General features: G+C 43.4%; 1 protein-coding gene across 10 annotated transcripts in view; it reads right to left on the bottom strand.

Annotated features, from left to right (window-relative positions):
• Positions 1-820: 820 nt before the first annotated feature.
• The window catches only part of rab27a (RAB27A, member RAS oncogene family), a 121,175-nt gene continuing 97,575 nt past the window's right edge, over positions 821-24,420 (bottom strand). For all 10 annotated transcript variants that reach the window (XM_085968785.1, XM_085968780.1, XM_085968778.1 and 7 more), the window contains 4 exons: positions 16,736-16,821; positions 13,707-13,810; positions 11,092-11,215; positions 821-2,139 (listed from right to left, as the gene is read on the bottom strand). In XM_085968785.1, the coding sequence (XP_085824911.1) occupies positions 1,938-2,139; positions 11,092-11,215; positions 13,707-13,810; positions 16,736-16,821 (516 nt within the window). In that variant the 3' untranslated portion in view covers positions 821-1,937. The remainder of the gene's footprint in view (positions 2,140-11,091; positions 11,216-13,706; positions 13,811-16,735; positions 16,822-24,420) is intronic.

Here is a 24,420-nt window from a genome sequence, read left to right as displayed (position 1 = left end):
GAACCAGTGCAATGGCATAAATCTCCATACCAGTGTTATGATAGAAAATGAACAACTCCAAACATTGATCTGGACAACTACTTCTGCTTGTTGAATGCATGTATTAATCCATGCTCTCCAGGCAAATTGCATCAGTGTGGTTGTCAAATCATGATGAGCCATTATGAATCATCTTTTAATTAATCCTTTAAGAGAGCTGACAGAATAAAAAACAGGGCTCTCGGTTGAAATATAGTGCTGCTCGTTATGTCAGAATAAAAAGTGCTCGCTAGTTATTTTCCAACAGTTTCAAAAACAACTGGTCAACAGAAACATTGTCATGAAAATCTCCAGTAACTTAATTCAACGTATTCACAAATTAACTAAATTGAAAAGTTTCTCCGACAATAAAGGTTCAAAGCAATTCGACCACAGTTGTTCTTGACCTTACTAATCCGATTATTTGACAATGGTGTTCCATTTGTCGAAACACTATTCGCTGTATGATGCAATTGCGGATAAACTCATCAGGTGCTCAAATGCACACTTGGTTGTCAAGTCAATTCCTGCTTCAGCACCTCGGTTAACACATCAATATACAAGATTTGAGCCAGGGCAGCAAATAACTGGTAGAAAAACGTGGTACAATAGCTACTTGTCCCGTGACGATTATGGTTCACTAGCAACCAGGGACGGTCCTTGTATCGCACAACTGTACAGAGCATTGGAGGCAGAGAGTGATGGGACTCAGCCCAATCTCTCCCCCCGTTAAATCCCACTGCAATCAGCTTGTGTGTGTAAATACCACCATTTCAAGGAATACTATACAACTTCAAACATGTACAAAGATGAGGGGATTTTATTTTATTAGAAAGGTCATTCTGACAGTATTTTCAGAACAAGACTTTTTTTTAAAACAGCATTGTAAATAGATACATCGAGAAAAATACAATAATTTGTATCAAATCTAATTACATCTACATTCCAGAATATTTTAATGCAATGGAAACAATTTAGTATTCCTGAAATTCTGAACTGCAGTACACATTGATTTGTCATGCCGATTTAGACTCCTTGGCTTCTTTACTAAAGTGCTCTCTGACCTTCATTTCAGTAGCCCCAACATGTACCAAATCAACTCAAATATCACAGCAAATAAAAGTTTATTTATTTGTTTTTTTAAAAAAAAGGAAAATAATGTTTATCAAATAAGAGTTCATTAAATAAACTCCACCTGGAATCTAATCTTTCAATCAAGTATTTGGCAGGTTTTAAACATTTTGGCATCACTCCAGTGTAAAAACTTGGCAATGCACCAGTAGTAGTTTAGGCACATACTTGTAATGAAGTTAAAACAATTCTTCAGAGAGAAAAAAATTGAAACCCAATACACTGCGTTTCGCTCAAATCACAAGAACCAGGAATTAGCGCTGAAACTATAAATAATGAATCCGACACCAAGTGAGAACGATTGATTCAGAAGAAGTCCCAATGTTTTAAAAAGGGGATAAAAAGAGAAAGACTATAAACATATGATGTACCAAGACCCATGTAAAATGCAGGTTGTATAAGCAAAGATTGTGCATTGGGCATCTGATTAGTTTTTGGCTGTTGATTCTTACCATACCGGCCCATATTGTACTCATTAAAATTATGAAGTGCAATGGCCAAAGACAGCTCATCTGCCACTCATATTTGCAAGATCTTGAACCAGCCCACAATAAAACTACTGCTGGTACTCAGCCTGCCCTGACCGCCTGTAGAAACAGAAGAGTACATATTCACACAAGGCATCAGCAACCCCTTTCATTTTTCTTTTAAACAGTCCGCAAATAAGTAGTCAATTTTGTTCTCATTGTACCAAAATTAGTTTGGGGGCAACAGCATGCATTTGGTTAAGAAAGGAAAAGAGGGAGTGTTTAGCTCAATTATTAACAAAGGTTTCCCCACAGGTCAATCTAGCAAGCACATTTGCTTTTGTCCTGGTCTTCTGGATTTAGCGGTTCAGTGGAGCTATGGCCGTTGGACCTTACAACCCCTTCAGGTATCCAAGATTTGTCCACACACCGTTCCATGCGCTTCATGATGAGCTCCAACAGCATCTCCACCGCCTTATTCACATTGGACGCAGTTGCTGCACTGGTTTCAAAGTAGGCTAGTCTGTGAAGAAAGCAAGCCATCAGCTAGATAAACAATATCAATCAAAAGACAAACCACATATATTAAGCTAGTGGATGCAGGACAGCGATTAAATGCAAATATTGTAACACTGAACATTTTAATAAAACCAACCATAATCAATTGATCCACATTACTGTCGCACAAAACCCAATCAAGCTTCAATGTTGCTTAATTGCATCAAAACATGAATTTATCCTTGCACTGCCATTATGCTAAAGGACAACAGCAGCTCAAGATAATCAAATGTCAGTAATGAGACTCAAGGTCATTAATGACTGATAAAAGCAGAAGAGATAGCCAAATCAGTCTGGAGATATCTACATTTCCAACAGGGTCATTTGGCCAAACTAGTTTCCTTCATTTGATGTTATTGCCTGCATAAGATTCACACAGTTACATGATATCTGGGTCAATCCTGCTCAGAGTTTATAATGTAGGCAAGTTTGTAGACTAGGGGGAAAGGAGAGTCACTTCACATCTGACCCTATCAGGATTCTGCTGTTCACCTCTTATCTGCTCGAGTAGTAAGAGACTGTTGGCATCTCGATTGCCTAACCGGTGTGTAGAATCCATTCGATCTTCAAATGTGCCTACTCAGCCCTCAAAGAAAAAGCCAATACCATAACTGGGTAATAGCCCTGGGGTACAAGAACCCTGCTTCACATGCCTATTCCACAAGATGGGAAAATAGGCCCCAGAGCCATAGACCAAGTAGTTGTTCACCCAAGCTTCCAACTAAATATTGTTCTGAAATCAAGTACTGTGCAAGTGAAGCATTGTCTGTTGGTTATCTGCTGTACTCTTGTGCCTCTGCTATATTTTTCAGCTCATGTGCAATTATCTTGTTTGTAAAATAAGTCTATTCACATTTTAGCCTGAATGCTACAGTCCAACAAGGCAACTCTGCCTCTCAGTGTGGACAAGGAGAGCATAGTGGACATACTATGTCCAGTAGGTTATAAATATGGGGTAAAAGGGGTGCTTATTAGTCCTATGGCACGGTATCTCATTCACAGCATGCAGTAGAGTGCAAGCTTCAGTTCATGAGACCCAGTCTGCTTATGGAAACAACCCTTTTTGCAATGAACATGGGTAACTGTTGAGAGACACCCCAGTTTTAACCATTTTAATAATTATGCAGATAATTGACTTGATTTTCCAGTCTGAACAACCCTGTGAAACTACTTTTAATTGTTTGTGCGCTTTCCGGGGTTAATCAGAGGCTGCTTGCAATGGTTAGCAGTCTGTTACACACATGGCCTTAATAGTTTACTCAGCAAGCAGACATTCATGCACGCATTATATTTCATTAAATGTCTGTCAAACTATGTTTGCACCATTTTGAATGACAAAATAACCCATAATTTGTGGTCGGCGGCGAAGCAAAGGCGCTCACTGCTGGCCTCGAAGAAAGTTGCCCAAGAAGTTTGCCTTTTCCAATGTGAAATTGATTGTAACGCTCTGTAATCAGGATTCCCAGCTGCTGCAAAGTCAACGAGCTGTCTAAGCAGCCAATCACATTGAAGAATATTCTCAGACAGCAAACCAAGAAATGAAAAGCAGCTTTTATCCAGACTTTTAAAAAATGTTAGAGAGAGTGAAATAAAGACTGGGACTTTCACATGAGGATAAAGGTAGAAGCTGAAATATCATGAACAAACTTGAAAGTTTTAACGTATAAAAAAATTGTAATTTTTAAAATTGGAGAAATTTTACACTCCACAAATATAAAAATTACTGTTTCAGAGGCAGAACAGTTGTTTAGCAGTCAATACATTGTTAAAACCCCAGTTACACCTATTCCAAACAAGGCTTAACATTTAATGGGGTATTTAACAGCGATAAGCACACAGAAAAGCCCAAGTTTGTCAATTCCACTGATTGCTGGCTATTTGGGGGGGGGGGGGGGGGGGGGGGGGCGGGCATGGGGGTCCACAGCGCAGATGCGTCGGAGCAATGAATGACTGACCGCCACTTCAGGATTCCTGCATTTAGATGCGCAGGTGCCAAATCCTGTGGTTGCCGTCATTTTCAGAGGGGTAATAATGTCGAACAAAATCCAGGCAATCACAAACCAACACTGAAAAGACAAGTAATCTTAAAAACCAAGTGGAAATATTGAACTGCGCGCGGTTTACAAACCCACGAGGTACAATTATGGGTCATAAAATAATTCACAACAACAACCTGCATTTCCACGTGGATATTCAGTTAGGGCCTTTTGCGGATTCAGTGACAAACCTGTCTTATTCCAGAGAACTGCCGCAATTTTAATTCCTCTTTCCTTTATTTAGAGGCAGGTAACCCAGTCTTTTTACAGCTGCTGTTTTTTAAAACAATGTGCTGTTAAAGTAAAGGCTCCTTTAAGGGGAGGAATTTCAGAAACAAGAGATTTACAAGACCACACCTCATTATAGATACTGCAGCTCTGACATAGGTTTACACAAACCATACATTTCTAATACAAATCAGGTACATGAATACAATGCAATTCAACTCAGCCCTCGCCAGTCTCCCAAAATGTGCCAGCTGCTGTAATTTCTCTCTCCTGAATTCTATGACAAGCTATTTGGATGAACATGGTGCGACTTAACATAGGTCTTCCTTTGTGGCTCATTTCATTCCCCTTTCCATCTACTCTTCGCAACTCTTGACTAAAATTCACGTCATTCCCACCTCCTACAAAAGGGATTCAGCGCAACACACTAATTCCGCAAATACACCTTTAGCCCAGACACATTGATGTCTGAATCCAAACATTTCAGAAAGACAAATCCAAACATTCGATAGATAGTGGTTAATGTAAAGATGAGGATCTGAACATAGTGGTTTTTTTTGTTGCTGCACGTTTTCCATTATAGTAACATTTGTTTGTGGATCGATTATTCATCATGATCAACGAACACTTTCTCGCTGGTGTTGTGCAGTTTTTGCTTATCGCCATCCTATTCTGGGCAATTTGGCAAAGCAATTTAAAAAAAGTAAAATATAATGCTGAACCGTGTAGCCAAAAATAATGGAGCACAAGTCAAAGGAAGTCATGCTCAAACTACGTAGTGCTCTAGTCAGATCACTAGTTATATCCAGCTCTGGTCAGTGAAACAAAAGTGAGAGATTCAAGCACAGGAGGCAATTCAGAGAAGAGCCACAGGATTGATCCCTCCAGCAGGACCTTTCTGGATAGATGCACAGAGAATGAATGGACTTCTCCAACCAGATTTATCTTGTATGAACAGTGGAGTACAAGTGTTCAATAGGTTTTGCTTAAGCTTGCAGCACAGTTTAATTCTGGGCCACACTCGGTGATAAATAGCTGGAATAATCTTCCAGGCTGGATAGCAGCGACAAAGCTTTTAGGACATTTAAAATGCAGCTCGAGGCCATAAAATGGGAGTTAGTGGATTAGAGGGATGAGTTTTGATGGGTTCAATGTGCACATCATCTTTGACATTTATGTTCTTTGACAATTTGTAGAAAGAGGGGTTTTTAAACCTTCTAAAGTCACTGGCAAGAACCTGTTCACAAATCAACCTTCGATTCATCCCACATCAGCAGCCGGTGCAGCAATAGGACATTGGGTTTTTGAATTGAAAATCAACAAGTGTGGCTAATTTATGCTACAGCCCAGCAGACAGGAAATGCAACATGCAGTTACACCTCAGAACCAGTGTTGATGAGTAGGACATTTTAAAACACTAGAGGCAGCAAGTTTAATCTTTAGATTTCACACGCTGCTATTTATGTTCCTGCCTGGACATTGATGCTGTCACAGTAACAAATCAGACTCCAGGTGAACTATTGGAAGCGTATATAAAAAAGGTTATTTAGCAATCTCTCCAATACTGGCAGGCCATCAATTTAAGGTTAGTCATAACTAATGTCTACAGTGGGCAATAAAAAGCTTTTCATTCTGGGTCTGCAAACTGTTAACCCAACATAGGCATCATAAACTAGATGATGCTTTGAGAGAGTATACAAATCCTTCTGCTGGTGTGCAGTTTTGGAATGGGTTGCTCACTGGTGCCTTGCTTCCTCTGATGTTGGCACTTCCCCCCCATCTCTAACCCCTCCCTTCTCACATTAGCCCCTTTCTCGTGTCAGATCGTACACACCATCCTCCTTCCTTTCCTATGGTTCACTTTGATACACAGCTATGCATCACTCTGCATATGAACATTGATTTCCAGCTCATTTCCCTTCACCGTTAAAGGTCAAGTATCCCTTTGTGTTTTGTGTCATGTCAGGTTGTGTTTTTCTGGAGGGCACAACCACAGGAGACTGAGAAAATAAAAAAGGGAGTAGAGATCGGTGAATGAAACATCTGACAAGTAACGGTACAGAAAATCCTTCCACTGACAATTACTCCTGTACAAACATCAGGGCATTAACTTCATACTAAATAAATATGGATTTTTTTTTCTTCAAAAGCAATTTAAGGTTTCTAGCTAAAAATTTAACCTGCTCATTTTCAGCCTCAGACAGTGCTAGTTCCCTTAGGATGACAGGCAGGCAGGTCAATGGCAATCTTCCAATTTAACAAAAGCTATAGCATCCTGCTCTGCAGAAACAAAACTGATTAATTACATGCAGTATGCCCATTTTAAGCAACCAGTGAAATTAAAAAAAGTTGGAACTAGTTTGGAACTTTGGCCCCGTTTCACATCTTGAACAAACCTCTACCAAAATCCTTACACCCAACAAATGGTGCCCAGAGTCTGAAAATTGTTTTTCTCAAGTTCGCCAACCTGATGGTGCCTGGTCACCTCACAGGAACACATTTTTAAAAAGGGGGCTGGGAGGAATTAGTGAAATTCATTGAAGTGGAATTCTTCAACTGTTGGCTGCGAGGTCTGTCCATCTGGGGACACCGCAAGTGGCAAGAAAGGAATGATCATGGGATAGTTTTCACAACAAAAATTGGTCTGCTCTCCTGCTTCTAGATCATTGCAGTAGTCAGGGATTTGCCATGAGCTTTTAACTGTCTGATGAAAGGGTCAGACTTTCCATGTCCAGGGCCGCTCTTGAGATACCAACTTGTAAATTTAGTTTCTTCCACACCTTCACTCCCAATCCCCTTTCCTACAAGGGGTCAGCCTGGGCTCCATGGTCACACTCTTGCCTCAGAGCCAGTACATTGTGGACTCCAGCCGCACTTGAGCACATAATATAGGCTGCCATTTCAGTGCAGTACGGAGGGAGTGCGACACTGGTAAAGGTGCTGTCTTTCAGATGCCCTTTTAGGTGGATGTAACAGATCCCAAGGCCCTATTCAAAGAACAGCAGGGAGTTTGCCTGGTGCCCTGGCCAACATTCGTCCCACAACCAACATCACTACAAACAGATTATCCTGGTCATTCAACTCACTGATGTTTGTGCACCTTGCTGTTTGGTTTGTGGGTTAGCCTGCATATCAAAAGTAATTCAATGACTGAAACATTTTGGGACATTCCAAGGACTTGAAAGACACTATATAAATGCAAGTCCTTTTTTCTTTCTTTATTCAATATTCTACCAATATCAGACTTGTTTTCTCTGAGGTAACCAGTCAGAACTACCATAGCAGTACCTGCAGTGAATGGGACACGTGGCTGAGAATATTTTTTTGGTGTTGGGGGAGGGGGCAAAGAGAAGGGCACTTCCTTTTCCTTTGGTTTTCTGGGTTTAAAAGAAACCGATGATAGGATGAAGGTTTATTATGGAGCGACAGACAGTTAACATTTTCCCTATAAAATTAAGGATTTAAAAAAAAAGCCACTTCCCTCCTGAATCTAGAGGAGAGCTTGTGGTCTTTGTTACACTGATCTGTGGCATCCGCTTATGCTTACAGCATTAGTATTTCAAAAAAGGAATAATTATGTAAATACATAAGCTTAAACATGACATAACATGGCTACTAATGCACTCCAACCTCTTGCATATGCTGTAGGTGAAATGCAGAGGAAAATTCCTTGCATTTTTCTTTTGCAAATGTGACAGTACAGGGCAGGGGCAGTACAGGGCAGGGGCAGCAGCTCCCAACATCCAGTCAGGGCCCAATGATGATGACTGCTAGTAAACCCAAATTGACAAGAAACTTTATACTGGGGCATTGATTCGGCTTCCATGTTGGTAGACTTTTCGAACAAAGCTTGGTGTCAAGAATTTCAAGATTATAATACGAGTTAGATACAGAGTGAGGTTCCCAGACTCATTCCAGTTAAGACTGACCACCATTTAAGTCACTGACCACCATTTATCTGGATATTGTTCAGATTTACAAGATCACAGCCCCCAAATCTTTCTGCAACATCACTGCAATCTTAATATATAAAAGTAGGCTTTATATAATTGGAGCACCCCCGAAAGAGGCATTTTCTACCTTTCCAGTGATACACCCAAAGGCCTTTGGTCACTGCCCAACACAAAAATGAAGCTTGTAGTAACGTGCACTCCCTTCCCTGTGGGAATGTGCTGGGACTCTGCTCAACATCTCCTAAATCATGGCAAAACACATCAGCAGGTCGCATCAGCCCAGTGCAGCTCAAAAGTGCGCCACACTGCCCGCTCACCACCCTACTGCGCCACACTGTCCGCTCAGCACCCTACTGCGCGCCACACTGTCCGCTCAGCACCCTACTGCACTCCAGCCTGGCCGCTCACCACCCGACTGCACTCCAGCCTGCCCGCTCCGCACCCGACTGCACTCCAGCCTGCCCGCTCCGCACCCGACTGCACTCCAGCCTGCCCGCTCCGCACCCGACTGCACTCCAGCCTGCCCGCTCCGCACCCGACTGCACTCCAGCCTGCCCGCTCCGCACCCGACTGCACTCCAGCCTGCCCGCTCCGCACCCGACTGCACTCCAGCCTGCCCGCTCCGCACCCGACTGCACTCCAGCCTGCCCGCTCCGCACCCGACTGCACTCCAGCCTGCCCGCTCCGCACCCGACTGCACTCCAGCCTGCCCGCTCCGCACCCGACTGCACTCCAGCCTGCCCGCTCCGCACCCGACTGCACTCCAGCCTGCCCGCTCCGCACCCGACTGCACTCCAGCCTGCCCGCTCCGCACCCGACTGCACTCCAGCCTGCCCGCTCCGCACCCGACTGCACTCCAGCCTGCCCGCTCCGCACCCGACTGCACTCCAGCCTGCCCGCTCCGCACCCGACTGCACTCCAGCCTGCCCGCTCCGCACCCGACTGCACTCCAGCCTGCCCGCTCCGCACCCGACTGCACTCCAGCCTGCCCGCTCCGCACCCGACTGCACTCCAGCCTGCCCGCTCCGCACCCGACTGCACTCCAGCCTGCCCGCTCCGCACCCGACTGCACTCCAGCCTGCCCGCTCCGCACCCGACTGCACTCCAGCCTGCCCGCTCCGCACCCGACTGCACTCCAGCCTGCCCGCTCCGCACCCGACTGCACTCCAGCCTGCCCGCTCCGCACCCGACTGCACTCCAGCCTGCCCGCTCCGCACCCGACTGCACTCCAGCCTGCCCGCTCCGCACCCGACTGCACTCCAGCCTGCCCGCTCCGCACCCGACTGCACTCCAGCCTGTCCATTTTTAAAATACCCTTTTCAAAAATTGCAAAACCTATTGTGGACATGAAGGTAGCAGACAACCTACATAAGTCACTCATCTCCCCAACGACAATGCATCGTCAACACAGAAAACTGAACCGTGTTGGTTAGATATTAAACAGAATACAGCCCCTGCATGTGAAAGCATTGCTATTGCAACATAGGCTCTACTGATCACAGGGAAAGATGTGTGCTTTCCAAAATTATACTAGTAAAACGCAGATATCCAATAAATTAAGGAATGAAAAACAATTCCACCCAATCACAAACAATGCCAAGAGAGATTCTAGCACCAAATGTGAAAGGCAAGATGACATGAAACAGAGCATTCAATTCTATTCCACTACTCCCAAATGGCCAGCAAAAAGGCACCTCGTCTGAGAGCAGAGAATAGTTGGGACAGATTTTTCCAAAGTCAAACACTACAATATTCACACCGCAATAACATTTCAGATATTCTATTTTGAGAAGTCATACATTCAATACCGGTACAGGACATAGATCATCTTCCCTTCAAATACAAATCACACTTAAATTTACTTTCCTCCTACATTGGCTCCTCACAATGTTAAGCATATGGAGCAGGCACCAATTAGCTGTCAGCTCAGGTTATCGGTTCTCTCTCTGTAAAACTAGCAAACCATGTATTATTAACAAGGTGCAATGCATCCTACTCCCCATTTATATTTCACAATAGCAGGCTGCATAAATGATATATAACTATATACACTCTACTTATCTACCCAATAGGGATCAGAGCACGGGAAATATTTGATAGCTGATGTCAGGCTGTCGACCACTGAATCTCTCAGAATTATTACTAATTATAGATCAAAGTCACCCAAATTGGCTAAAGAAGTGTAATGCAAACAAATTGCCCGTGTCTCGATTTTCAGTGATCTTGGGTCACTCAGGATTAAGAGCAACAGCATTTTAAACTTCCATATTTTAATGTAAATTCAACTAGTGGCTGGTAGAATTTCAATGAACCTGTGCACTGAAAAATAAACCAACTTGTGAGATCAAGGACTAAGCAACACACAAGCTGGGTTCATGGATGACCAGCCTCTCAATCTAATTGGCTCGATGTCTTCTGTACAACTGACAAGTCATCTTTTAGCTCCAGTTTCTCCCCTTCCACCTTTTAAGAATTCGTTACAAACATTTAAGTGAGAATTGCTGCACAACTGTCACACCGTAACCTTATACTTAACCTGTAAATATTTCCTCAGCAGCCGTATTGAACATGCTGCTTTGCGATATTCTTACGGGCCATTTTAGTCAGTGTCTGACTCACAATAAAGTTCACTCAAGAAATATAGGGACTTCCCATTAGATAAACATCACACATTTTACTGCTTGGGAGGAGAACACTTACCCATATTTCTCTGCCAACTCCTTGGCATCTTCTTCTTTTACAGCCCTCTGATCCTCTAAATCACATTTATTGCCGCATAATACAATGTCTGGGTTTTCACAATATGCGTGCATCTGAAGCTGACCTAGACATAACATTTATCAAAGAGACACAGACAACTGTATGTTAGGAACAGATAACACTGCAGTTAAAAACTGAAAACAGCACAATCCCTCAGAGTACCCATTGCAGGTGAGGCGTTGAGCAGAGAAGACTACGGATGCAAGACAATTCCAGCACCAATCGTCTTTCCCTTGCCTTCCCCAAGGAACAGGGAACGCCCCGGAAAGGAGTATTCCAGGATAAGGCACTACAGTGGCTCAAGAGTATTTCACTTTTAAAGCAATGCACTTGAACCAGAGATTAGTGAAAGGATTTTATTTAAAAACTCGCCATACAGCGGTTCACCTTCCGACTTCTACTAAATCTTCAATGCTTCTGTGAAATTTGTGAAGAGTGTGAAATCCCAGTACTTTCCACTTCACTGAAGAGGATGAGCAGTGGAACTGAGCCAGAACAAGATGATCTGCCATTTCTATGCCTGGGGTTATTGCAAAGCTGCCCTCACCAATGGCAAAAGCAACACCTATAATTCAGAAATGTGGGATCTTATCCAGGAGTAATCTTTTACAAAGCTGTCCCTTCTGTTCTTAAACAATATAGGATTTTACATTCAAACTTTAACTCCATTTATAATTTCTTAACCTCTTTGTACAATAGCTTTTTGCTTACATGGGTCATGAATGGGCTGCCCAACTCCTTCACAACATGGTCAACCAACAGGAGGTGCGTTTTTTTGGGATGGAGGTCAACATTCCCATTGAGCTGCGTGGCCGTGCAACGTCCTGGAGGTCCTGTGCAGGCTGCTCACTGGCTTTTACATGGAAGTAACCACGCATGCACGAAAATTCGAATGGCCAGCAGAGCCAGTTAAAAAGGGACCACGCGCAAAATATAAAATTAGAGGGAACATTGGTGGAAGTGTGAATCCAATACCAACAGCCACCCCCCCGCCCTCTGTGCAATGCTGCACTTCTGTAAGGCATCTACTCAAGAACAGATGCAGCTGTCAGTAAAGTGCTGATCCACAACACCACCGCAGAATGAAGTCACTGCAGCTTGGTTTCAAATGTGTTGCCTTAACCTTTGAATTCTTTTGCTTTCTATATACTTTACTCATGAAATGTCAGTGTAGCAAAAAATCCCACTGGCTTATTGCGAAGGAGGGAAGAGCAATGTAAACAAAAAGACCGAAGGGTAATTACTGCTCGTGGGGAGGTAGGACAAAACCTGCTACATGATGCACAAGGTACTGCACAGCATAGGTCCGAGGTAGTCACCAGGCACGTCTCCCACATTAATAACTTATAGATGAATTCTAAAATCCCTGAATGTATCTGGCTCCCCTACACAGTACAGAATGCTTGGCTGAATAAACTACTGGGAAAAAATATTCGGAGGGGAGAAATGAAAGAAATTCAGCCAGATATTAAAACAAATGATTAAAATACAGGAGATATGATGCTTAGAGCATGATGAGCGTTTTCCCCCCGCCCATTTAAAATTAAATTCCTAGTGAACAAGTTTTTACTATTTGGTCATTTACAAACAAGTCTGTAAGCTCGCAAAGAGCTCGCAAGGTCTGCAGGATAATTAAAAATGTTATAAATGACTGAAGTCATTTTGCATTTACCAGATACAAGACCGACCTTTTCAAAATGTAAACCCTGCCAGTGTGTAAAATGATTAAAAAATTCTAGGCACTTTTTAAAAAGAGTAAAATGGTTAAATGAGATTGCCATGGAGGTAGAAGGAGCAGAAGAAATAAAACAGTTAAACAAGTGGAAGAGGTATTAAAAAGGAAGCCAGAACAAGCTCTGGGAGGGCTGCTGCAATGCTGTGCAGCAAGTATGGATGACAGGCAGGAAGCAATTGTGAATGAGAGTTAATTCAGGAGGTGTACAGGTCAGCTAATGATTCAGAATATTACGCACAGCACAGGCCAGGGAATTCACATCAACACTGGCAGGTTTATCAGTGCTACAACCTAGAAGGTAGATGCAACACAGGCTGCAAATAACTGCACACATACATAGAAGGACCAATAAACCGTTGAGGGTTTCTGATCAAAAACAGAAAACAAAATCCAACCAATTCTTAGAAATGTAAATGACTTGCTAAAAGTATAATGGCTGATTGACCAATATGAAATTATGACTAAAAACTTCTGTATCTGTACGAATGCAAGGACATTCCTCTCGCCCCTCCCATCCACTTCACACAGACATACTCCCCTGTTTTTAATTCCCCATTCCCACGTACCCTTCAGTGGGTAAGCTGGCGAATAGACCTTTATCACTGCCATTGTTGACCTAGCTTTAAGGACATGCAAGTATGAGCCAGAGAGACTCGACTTCTCCTACCCTGCAGAGAAACTCGAGCATCAATGCACTCTTACAATCTGCCTGTATATCAGTCATGTCAAAGTAAAAGAAAAACACCACACATATTTTGGACTCAAGTACACAGAAGCAAGCTTTTTAAAAAAAAGGAGACACTCTCCCAGCTGAACTTACTTATCCAGTTTCTGACATTGAGGAAGCTTTGCTCATTTGTCAAGTCAAATATCAAAAGAAAACCCATAGCATCTCTGAAGAAAGCGGTCGTTAGGCTACGGAACCTAAAGGAGGAGAAAAATCAATTGCAATACATCAGAGGGCTTCAAAATAGCAAAAACCTGATGCAACAGGCATGAGTCGATAACATAAGAGGTTATGTCTGTGTGAAATAAAAGTTAGAAAAAATACAATTACAAAAATCAAAGAACTTTTATCGTTATAGGTTAGGATCTCCTGCCTTCAGGCAGCTTTGGCAATGTGAAGAATTAGAGACTACCTCAATGGTAAGCAACTTGGTAACGGTGCTCAAACTCCCTCCCCAGTTTGCTCCATTCTGCTTAAAAAACCTTCTCGGCCCTTGTCTTTGATTGGGCCTTCAGCCTCTACCCCTCCCCGCCCCCCACCCCACTCAACTTCTCTCCTGCTCCCTTCCCCCAAGTTTTCTTTTGGTCTCCTGCTCAATGTCAACTGCTTCTCCTCCCGTGCGTGAGGAACACTTCGAAATCAGTCGTTTTAGGGACAGTGGCTACAACGCCAAGTATAGGGACCAATTATCCATTTCTGGCCCCAACTGAAGCCTTTCTGATCATTTGTATGCCAAGACTGTAGAAATACACGGGCAGAGAGAAAGGGAGAGGGAATATAACTTTACATTATAAATTCAGGAATCAATTCCTGCCCAAAAATAGAGGGAGGAATGCCTTTTTAGGAACCCGGCCAAAGCTTCACATTGTGCAATCTTCTTGTTGAGGAGCTTTGATTCAGCGACACTGTCTCAGCGGCCATTTTACCTCAGACAGCGCTATGGAATTTTAAAAATATTTCTTAACTAAAATGTTCTAACATTCCATGGTGCTGAACAGGGCTGGAAAATATGAATCTCCTTTTAAAAAAGAATGGCAGCACCTCTTGTCACACTAATACAGGCTCTACCCCACAACTGGCATCAGGTGAATTCAAAGGGTGAGACTTTCAGTCACATCAGCCCCACATCGGAGCCATTGCCTCACATCAGAAACGCAAGTGCCCAGGCACAAACAATCACACAAATATCACAGTCTTTACCATTACCACGAATGCTGCTGTTTGAGGCAGTGGTCATCTCCAGCTGTCATTGGAGAAATTTGAAATCATATCTCTGGGAAGATCAGAAATCAGTCAGAAGTAGTTATCTTGCTGATATGGATAAGCCTTGGCAGCTGGTGAAAGGCTTCATCACTAGTGACTGCTCTACTATCATTCACATTCTGATAATTTAAAAACAGCAGAGACACACAACTCTCCTCATACACAAAAAACACCCATACTGGTGCTGGGGAGCCAGCGAGCTCCCTGCAGGTCTGGACGCACAGCTCAGCCTTCCTAACTTCAGAACACAAGGTGAACAGGACTCCCAACTTGTATGGAACTGAAACTAAAAGTTAACACTGCATCTTTCAGTGCAGTAAACATTTAAATATCTTCTGCAGCCCCTTGGCTGTGGGGATTTTTGGGGTCACTATTTAGTAGTAGACTTCCTCATTCTCACTGGAGTTGGAGACGGACGTGCACACACAGACGATGATGCATTTGTCTTCCCTTACGGTCTCACTGGTGAGAGAAGGAAACTGCACCTCCCGTCTTACAGTCAGGTGCAGAAACAAATAATGATACCACTCGGCACTATGGGGAAATGCGAGTGTGGGAAGTCACTATGATGATCTCTCTCACAATACAGAGGCTTGCTCGACCAGATTCCTTCACTTTTGCAGTGGTGCAATTCTTTTGCAGTTTGAAGGAAGGGAACAAAAAAAAGGGAATAGGTCTTAATGTGGCACTACAGAAAACTGCACTTACCATGTACATTACCAAAATAATGTGAATAAAAATCTGGTAAACAACCCAGAATGGGTTTTGAAACTTGTTGGCCAATATTTATCCCTCAACCAACATCACTAAAAAAAACATTCTTCTGGCGTTTTTGGGACCTTGCTGTGCACAATTTGGCTGCCTCATTTCCAACGTTGTAACAGTAACTACACTTCAAAAGTACTTCATTGGCTGTAAAATGCTTTGGGACGTTTGGAGATCGTGAAAGGCACTACATAAATGCAAGTTCTTTTTGTTTTTAAATCCCTTCTGAGGGGTCACAGGAGTGAGGCCCAGGTAAAGGGCTCAATGTATCAGGATAAAACAGCACACCTGATAGAGGAGATGACTTTACAGTTTGAGTTGTAGGATGGAACCACATTTCTGACCAACCTTATTGAATAAGGGAGCACGAGGTATTTCAATATTATTCATTAATAGAGGCAGAGAGTACAAAAGCAAGGAAGTTAGGAACCTTTATAAAACACTGGTTTGGCCTCAACTGGAGTATTGTGTCCAATTCTGGGCACCGCACTTTAGGAAGGATATGAAGGCCTTAGAGAGGGTGCAAATGTTTTTTTACGAGAATGGTTCCAGGGATGAGGGACTTCAGTTATGTGGATAGACTGGAGAAGCTGGGGTTGTTCTCCCTAGAGCAGAGAAGATTGAGAGGAGATTCGATAGAGGTGCTCATAATCATGAGGGGTCTGGACAGAGTAGATAGAGAGAAACTGTTCCCATTGGCGGAAGGGGCGAGAACCAGAGGACACAGATTTAAAGAGATTGGCAGAAGATCCAAAGGTGACATGAGGAAAAACTTTTTTTACGCAGCAAGTTTTTAGGATCTGGAATGCACTGCCGGAGGATGGTTGTGGCAAATTCAATCATGGATGTCAAAAGGGAATTGGATAAGTATTAGAAGGAAAAAAAATTGCAGGGCTACAGGGAAAGGGCGAGGGAGTGGGACTAGATTAAGTGCTCTTGCAGAGAACCGGCACGGGCTTGACGGGCCGAATGGCCTCTATGTGCTGTAACCATTCTATGATTCTATATACTGAAAATAAAAGAATCAAATATAGTATCCACAGATCTTATCTCTCACTGCATGAATAAAAAAAACTTTTAATGATAACACCCACCTCTCCTGGCCAGCTGTGTCCCACAGCTGAAGGTGTATCCTCTGTCCCCTTCCTGCATTACCATCTGGGCCACTGGCCTTATAAACCTATAAAAAGATTACAACTTTATTAAAAATCAGTAACTTAGGATACAACAGCAGAGCAGTGAATATGAGAATAATGCAAGTTGGCCATAGCCGAAGAGGAGGTCAGAGATTCTATATAGCGCATTTCTGTACAAGTACCGGCTGATTTAACTTGGCCTTTTTGCCAGAATGGAGGGCACGCGCAACACCGGTTTTAAAGCCAAATACCATTTGAAAAGGTCAATATTTGTTTCCATGCGGCACACCTACAGACATTAGGCTTCATTGTGAAGTGATTGCTCATATGGGCCCCATTCAATAGCATCTTAAAGTGAACTGGCAGGAGTGTTTCCAACATTCCATCGGGTGAAGATAGCACAACACAACAATTCACCAAAATGTGTTCTGCCACATCTGGTCGGTCACAGAGAGAGGCCCTAGCGCTGGAGACCAGGATATTTCCAGTCTACACACCCAGCCTCAGCATCAAAATCACTCCCAGCTGAAGTACAGGATGGATCGAATGCAAATTAAAATTCTTACCCCCTCCTCCGAGCCTCAGAGGAGCTCCCACTGCTGCAACACTGGCCATGACTTATTGTCAATTTGTACCATTTTATGGGTAGTGCAAGTGATTCATCTAGCAGAAAGTGGCCTTTTCACCATCTCTGGGACTTTAAGAAGCAAACTTGTGGTGCTCATGAATCAAATGCACTTCAAAAGACAAGTGTAGAAATGTGTAGTATCTGTGGTGGGTGTTAGGCCACATCACTAGTCCTAATTATGGGCAGTTTTGTGCTGTGGGCCCAAAGCCATCAAAGACGGCCAAGAAGGAAGCACAACCCCCTCCTCCGAACCTCAGGAGCTCCCACTGCTGCAACTGGCCATGACTTATTGCCAATTTGTACCATTTTATGGGGGTGAAATCTAGAACTCGGGGGCACAATCTCAGAATAAAGGGTCGCCCTTTTAGAACTGATGAGAAGGAATTTCTTCTGAGGGTCGTAAATCTGTGGAATGCTCTGCCCCAGAGTGCCGTGGAGGCTGGGTCATTAAATACATTTAAAGTGGAGATAGACAAATTTTTGCAAGATAAGGGAGTGAAGGGCTATGGGGAGCAGGCTGAGAAGTGGCTTTGAGCCCAAGATCAGCCATGATCTTATTGAATGGCGGCGCAGGCTCGAGGGGCCAAGTGGCCTATTCCTGCTCCTATTTCTTATGTTCTTAACCCACGAGTAGCCACTGCATGGAAAGTGTGAACAGCCGAGACTACATGCAGTGATGAAAGTGAAGTCTTTGCATTCGTCGTGTATGAATTTATTCTTTTTTCTTGACGAATTAAGGTTCACCAAGAAAAAACAGTGCAGGCAATTTAACAAACTACGTCCTCCAGTGAGTTCCTGCTGGAGATGGGTGTTGTTGGCGAAGTGGGTTACGGGCTTCTGGTTTGCAAACTGAAGAGGATGAACATCAAGCCCAGGGGAGCTGGATGCCAAAAAGGTGCTCAACACAGGGGCAGGATGGAAGCAGTGACCCCAGGAGAGAGGGAGTAGATAGAAGGTTGGCCGAGTCTGTGTGATGGAGGCAGACAAGGTACAGAAAGCCATATTGGCCTTGTACTAAACCCAATTACAGTTCTCAGAAGGTTATCTTACTGAGCAATCCAGCAGTAATTCATTGGAAAATCTCAGTGTCTAAAACAAGTGGCACTTGGCTCTAACTCCTTCAAGTTCAATATGTTCTTGCTGAACCAGATCAGCTGTTGGTGGCTTTTTGAGGAGATAAAGACTAATGGCGTCTGAAAGTGGGTTTTGGCAGCTGCTCCACCCACTCCACTGTCAATGAAACATGTTGGAGCAAATTGTAGCTCAGACACGACCCTGGAGGCACTTATGGCTACAGATTTTGGAAAAAAGTGGCTAGAGAGTGATCAGCTGCAATAAAAAGCATGAGATAATGGGAACAATTCAACAAGAAACTAACTACAGAGAATTAAACAGTTACAAGTCAGCAAAAACAGCTCTCAAAATGATCAGACAATAATAATTAGCTGCTGCTTAAAATCAAGACAGACAACTATTAAACCACAATGCAAGTCAATTGCTTTAATTATAGCACTTAAATCCACCGCAGAAAATACCAGAGACAGCACTTCAGCTACCAGGTGAATCACACGCAATTGCTCTCAACTCAAAATAGTCAGAATGATCAGACACACTGTTCACAGAAACAAAACACATTCCAAGGTGAAGGAGGCAACATCACTTTTATCCTTTTTCAAAAAGACTTGCACTTATATAGCGCTTTTCACGACCACCGGACGTCTCAAAGTGCTTCACAGCCAACTAAGTACTTTTGAAGTGTAGCACTGTTGTAATGTGGGAAATGCGACAGCCAATTTGCGCACAGCAAGCTCCCACAAACAGCAATGTGAAAATGCCCAGATAATTTGTTTTTGTTATGTTGATTGAGGGATAAATAGTAGACAGGACACCAGGAATAACTCCCCTACTCGTCTTCGAAATAGTGCCATGGGATTTTTTTACGTCCACCTGAGCGCGCAGACGGTTTAACGTCTCATCCGAAAGACGGCACCTCGGAGTGCAGCACTCCCTCAGCACTGCACTGGAGTGTCAGCCTAGCTTTCTGCGCTCAAAGTCCCTGGAGTGGGACTTGAACCCACAACCTTCTGACTCAGGCGAGTGGGCTACCCACTGAGCCACAGCTGACAAAGAAAAAAAAGGATTTTAAAAAAAGGTACTTAAGGTAGCAAGGCGCCAGTATTTCAAACCTCACTTCCATACTCTCGCCCCAGTGTACTTGATACTTACCTGCAGCAAGCCCAATTTACCCACGTTAATGAATGACTTTCTTATTCAAATTACGTACAAGAGGGACCTGAAGCGAAGTCATAAAACAAACTTCTTCACAATGTTAAAATAAGGACTTATAGAAGAAGATAGGAGCAGGAGTAGGCCATTCAGCCCCTCGAGCCTGCTCCGCCATTCAATGCGATCATGGCTGATCATCCAAATTCAGTATCTTGTCCCTGCTTTCTCCCCATATCCCTTTAGCCTTAAGAAATATATCTAACTCCTTCTTAGGGTTGCAAAGGGGTGGAAAGTTTCCGGTAAATTTCCGGAAATTTTCCATGGGAAGTTTAGCTTGGGAATTTTGCCCAAAAAAGCACATGCTAGCATAATATTGTTTTTTTTGTATTTCTTTCTTTTTTTTTTCCCCCCACAGGGCCTCTCTTAAAATTACTAAGAGATGGAATCTTAATTATTAAGGAATTTCTTAATCAATATATGTTTATCTTCTTACTTGGCTTGTTTTAATAATTACAAGTTTTGTGTGTGACTGTGAACAAGTGTGTCCTGATTGGTTGGATGGTTGGATGAGCGATTAGCTCCCTCTTTGTAATATTTGCATATCGAATTGTGATTGGCCTGCAGGCATCTGTAAGACTGCTATAGTTTTTTTTTTTTTTTTTTAAGATCCAGGTTAGGGGTCCTGAGGGAAGTCACTTTGTTTTCTGCTGATGTGATGATGCAGTAAGTAAATCAGACTTTATACCAAATAAACCAGTTACTTGTTGAACTCTGTTGTCCTTCAATTTAAAATATACAAAATAATACACTATTGGTGATGTAGCATCGTGTGTGTACAGGTCATGCTTCCATCACATGGAGCATCAGCAAAAATGTACTCACCCTGTTGCAATCGTGCTGATCGACCGCAGTTCGACAGAGATGAATGCCCTTTATTTCTCTGCATAGAACAATGCCACGTTTACCGTCGGATGTGTGGAAGCATTTTACCCCAGGCATTAAAGATGGAAAGACTGTGTACATGTGCAAACACTGTAGAAAGCCATATGTAAAGAATGCCACAAAGATGCAGCAGCATTTATCCAAATGCAACAACTTCACTCAAAGCTCACAGCAGTCAGCCCAGAGTTCCTCTGCTTCCATTCAAGAAGATGATGGTTCTCATTCAGCATCAGGCTCCTTATCATCAGCAACTCCTGGCCCACTTGGAAGGTTCTTTGATACAATGGATAACCATAGCCAGAAGAATGCAGATGAGTGCCTTGCTCGAGCTGTATATGCAACAGGCTCACCCCTCATGCTCACAGCCAATGTGTACTGGAAGAGATTTTTCAATGTTATTCGCCCTGCATACTGTCCTCCCACCAGACATGCTTTGTCTACTTATTTGCTGGAGGCTGAGTATAACAGAGTCCAAGGAAAGCTCAAAGACACAAAGGACAACAGACACATACATTGCTGATGAGCTGAAAGCGGTCATCAATGATCTTGGATCACAAAAGGTCTTTGCAGTAGTTACTGACAATGCTGCGAATATGAAGGCTGCTTGGGCTCAAGTGGAGGAGGCCTACCCTCATTACGTCTATTGGGTGCGCAGCTCATGGGCTTAACCTGCTCCTCAAGGACATCATGGGTTTGAGAACCATGGAAGCACTGTACAAGAGAGCCAAGCAAGTTGTTAAGTATGTCAGGGGAAAACAGGTCGTTGCAGCAACCTACAACTCCAAGCAAATGACAAAGAACAAGAACACCACACTGAAGCTGCCCAACAACACTAGATGGGGTGGTGTTGTCATAATGTACAACAGCCTTCTGGAGGGTAAGGAGTCACTGCAAGAAATGGCAATATCCCAGTCTGGGGATATGGAAACCACCATCAAGAAAATACTGCTGGATGATGTGTTTTGGGAGAGAGTGGTTAGCAGCCTTAAACTACTCTCACCAGTAGCATCTGCAATTGCTCAGATTGAAGGAGATGACGCTGTCTGGTCAGATGTTCTCAGGCTTTTTACTGTAAAAGAACAAATCAGCATTGCCCTACCCACATCCCTGCTGCTCAAAGCAGAGGAGAAAGCAATTGTTCAATTCATACAGACGCATCAAGAATTTTGTGTCAAGCCGATTCATGCTGCAGCATACATGCTGGACCCAAAGCATGTTGGGAGACCAATACTTTCTGGAGAACAGATCAACAGCGCTTAGTGTGATTTCTACCCTCTCACACCATCTCAATCTGGATGTGGGCAAAGTTCTGGGAAGTCTGGCAAAGTTCTCTACCAAGCAAGGTCTTTGGAATGGGGATGGGATATGGGAATCATGCAAGCATATCAGTGCACATACCTGGTGGAAGGGACTTTGTGCATCTGAGGCCCTGTCACCTATTGCATCGGTGATACTCCAAATCCCACCTTCATCAGCGGCCTCTGAACGAAACTGGTCACTTTTTGGGAATACGCATACAAAGGTGCGCAACAGGCTGACTAACAAGAGAGTGGAGAAACTGGTGGCTATCCGGGCGAACCTACAACTTATTGAGCCAGATACAGAAGTGTCCACCACACAGCTAGACACTGACAGAGGAGAAAATGGACACGTCAGAGCCAGAGTCAGAGAATCAGGAGGAGCAATGATGAATAGAAGACTCAGAAGTCTCATGAGTAGAAGACTCAAAGGGACAAAATAAAGGACAAATTACAGGCTAAATAAGCTGACGCTCTTTTTATTTTATTTTAGATGGGTCTTTTTTGTGGGGGTTCAATAAAGTTCAAAATTATAACCTAAATAAAGTTTTGAAAGCCTGTTTTTATTTGTATGGAACAGTATGTCTATTTTGACGACAAAGATAATATAAGGGTCAGAGACAAAAACCATCAGTGTGCAAAAAAACTCTAAATTCCCCGAAAATTCCCTTGGAAAGTTTCCTCTTAAAAATTCCCAGAATTTTGCAACCCTACTCCTTCTTGAATATATTTAATGAATTGGCCTCAACTGCCTTCTGTGGTAGAGAATTCCACAGGTTCACCACTCTCTGGGTGAAGAAATTCCTCCTCATCCCAGTCCTAAATGGCTTACCCCTTATCCTTAGACTGTGACCCCTGGTTCTGGACTCCCCCGCCATCGGGAACATCCTTCCTGCATCTAGTCTGTCTAGTCCTGTTAGAATTTTATAAGTTTCAATTAGATCCCCTCTCATTCTTCTAAACTCTAGCGAATATAAGCCTAATCGACCCAATCTCTCTTCATATGTCATTCCTGCCATCCCAGGTATCAGTCTGGTGAATCTTCGCTACACTCCCTCCATGGCAAGGACATCCTTCCTCAGATAAGGTGACCAAAACTGCACACAACACTCAAGGTGTGGTCTCACCAAGGCCCTGTACAACTGCAGCAAGACAGCCTTGCTCCTGTGCTCTAATCCTCTCGCTATGAAGGCCAGCATACTTCGGTCATGTATTTAAATCTACGGAATTCATTCCTCCCCTCATTTTTGGGAATGGTGCTTAACCCCCCACCCCCCTTCCCTTCAAAAAGGACAGACTGCCATCTCTAGGTTGAGCGCATTGGAGCCCAGGTTCCAGAATCAAGTGTTGAAACCTACAGGGTTTCCAATGCTTCAAGTACTTTTGAACCTCCACTTAACATCCGATGTCTTTTTTCAAAAAAATTGTATTTTTTGATGCTATGCAATATTCAATTTTTAAAAAAAAATCAACTTTCCCCCTTCCTGAAAGAGTGGTTTGTTTGCTGGGTTACGATCCCATTGGTACCTCAGTTGTGATTCATCTGTGGGAATTCCCAGCCAAGGCAGATCTAGTTTTCACCCAAAGCCCACGTTCATGCAATTCCTGTCGGGCCCACTGAACTGATAACAGGTGTGAGAATCCTGGTCAATTTTTCCCTCCCTGGGGCTAATTATAGGCCCCCTACTCCTGCATGATTGAGATCAGCTAACTCAGCACAGACTGGAGATCCAACCTGGTACCTTCTGGCCTCAGCTCAACGGAGCTAAATTTTAGCAAGATCAAGGTTGCACCAAGTTAAAAATGTATTTTTGAAAACAGAACATTTTCTATTTCAGTTACTCTGTAGCATCAATCTCACCCCCCCCCCCCCACCCCCACCACAGTTGGGTACAACAGATTAGGTGCAGGGTAAAGTTCCCTCCACTCTTTCCCAACAATGTACTTCGCTCATCAGCCTCTGATGAACACCCCAACCCCCATTCTGTTTCTACCCAAGCCATCCTTGTGGCTCATGAGAGATTACCCATTAGAGCCAAGTTAGGGGCAGTTTTGTGCTGTGGTGCCAAGCCCATTATGAGCTGGCTTGAAGAAAAAGGTCTTCAGCATGTCAGGCAAGCTAGAATTAAGAAAACTTAGCCCCTGGGAAGGAAAGGCCAATGCACCAACTCACTGCACACCTAGTTCCCCTTTATACAAGGTGTTTTTTTTTGGGTTTTTTTTTTTTTTTTTAAACTGGCACTTGTTGAGCCAACTTATTGACCAATAGTAACCCTTTGACCATGGTATCACTTTCAGCACTCACTGACCAATAGCAATCACATGACTTTTCATTACAGGGCTCTGGACCAAGGCCAGTAAAGGTAGGCTAGGAATTTGGCAGGTTTGAGCTTGTACAACCACCACTGTTCAAATAACAAATCCAAAACACCATGTCCATTAGCTCATAAACATCTGTGCTAATATCACCAACCTCTCCCCTTTAGATCCAGCCTGCCTCAGCATTTCCAGCTGAGTAACTACAGGAAACTGATATCCGGCACCGACGT

This window comes from Somniosus microcephalus, chromosome 27, assembly GCF_052327205.1.
Source record: "Somniosus microcephalus isolate GS21.2 chromosome 27, FLI_Smic_1.0, whole genome shotgun sequence".
Taxonomy (NCBI): Eukaryota; Metazoa; Chordata; class Chondrichthyes; order Squaliformes; family Somniosidae; genus Somniosus; species Somniosus microcephalus.
Note: the sequence above shows the minus strand (reverse complement) of the source record. Positions and strands in the feature narration are given on the sequence as shown.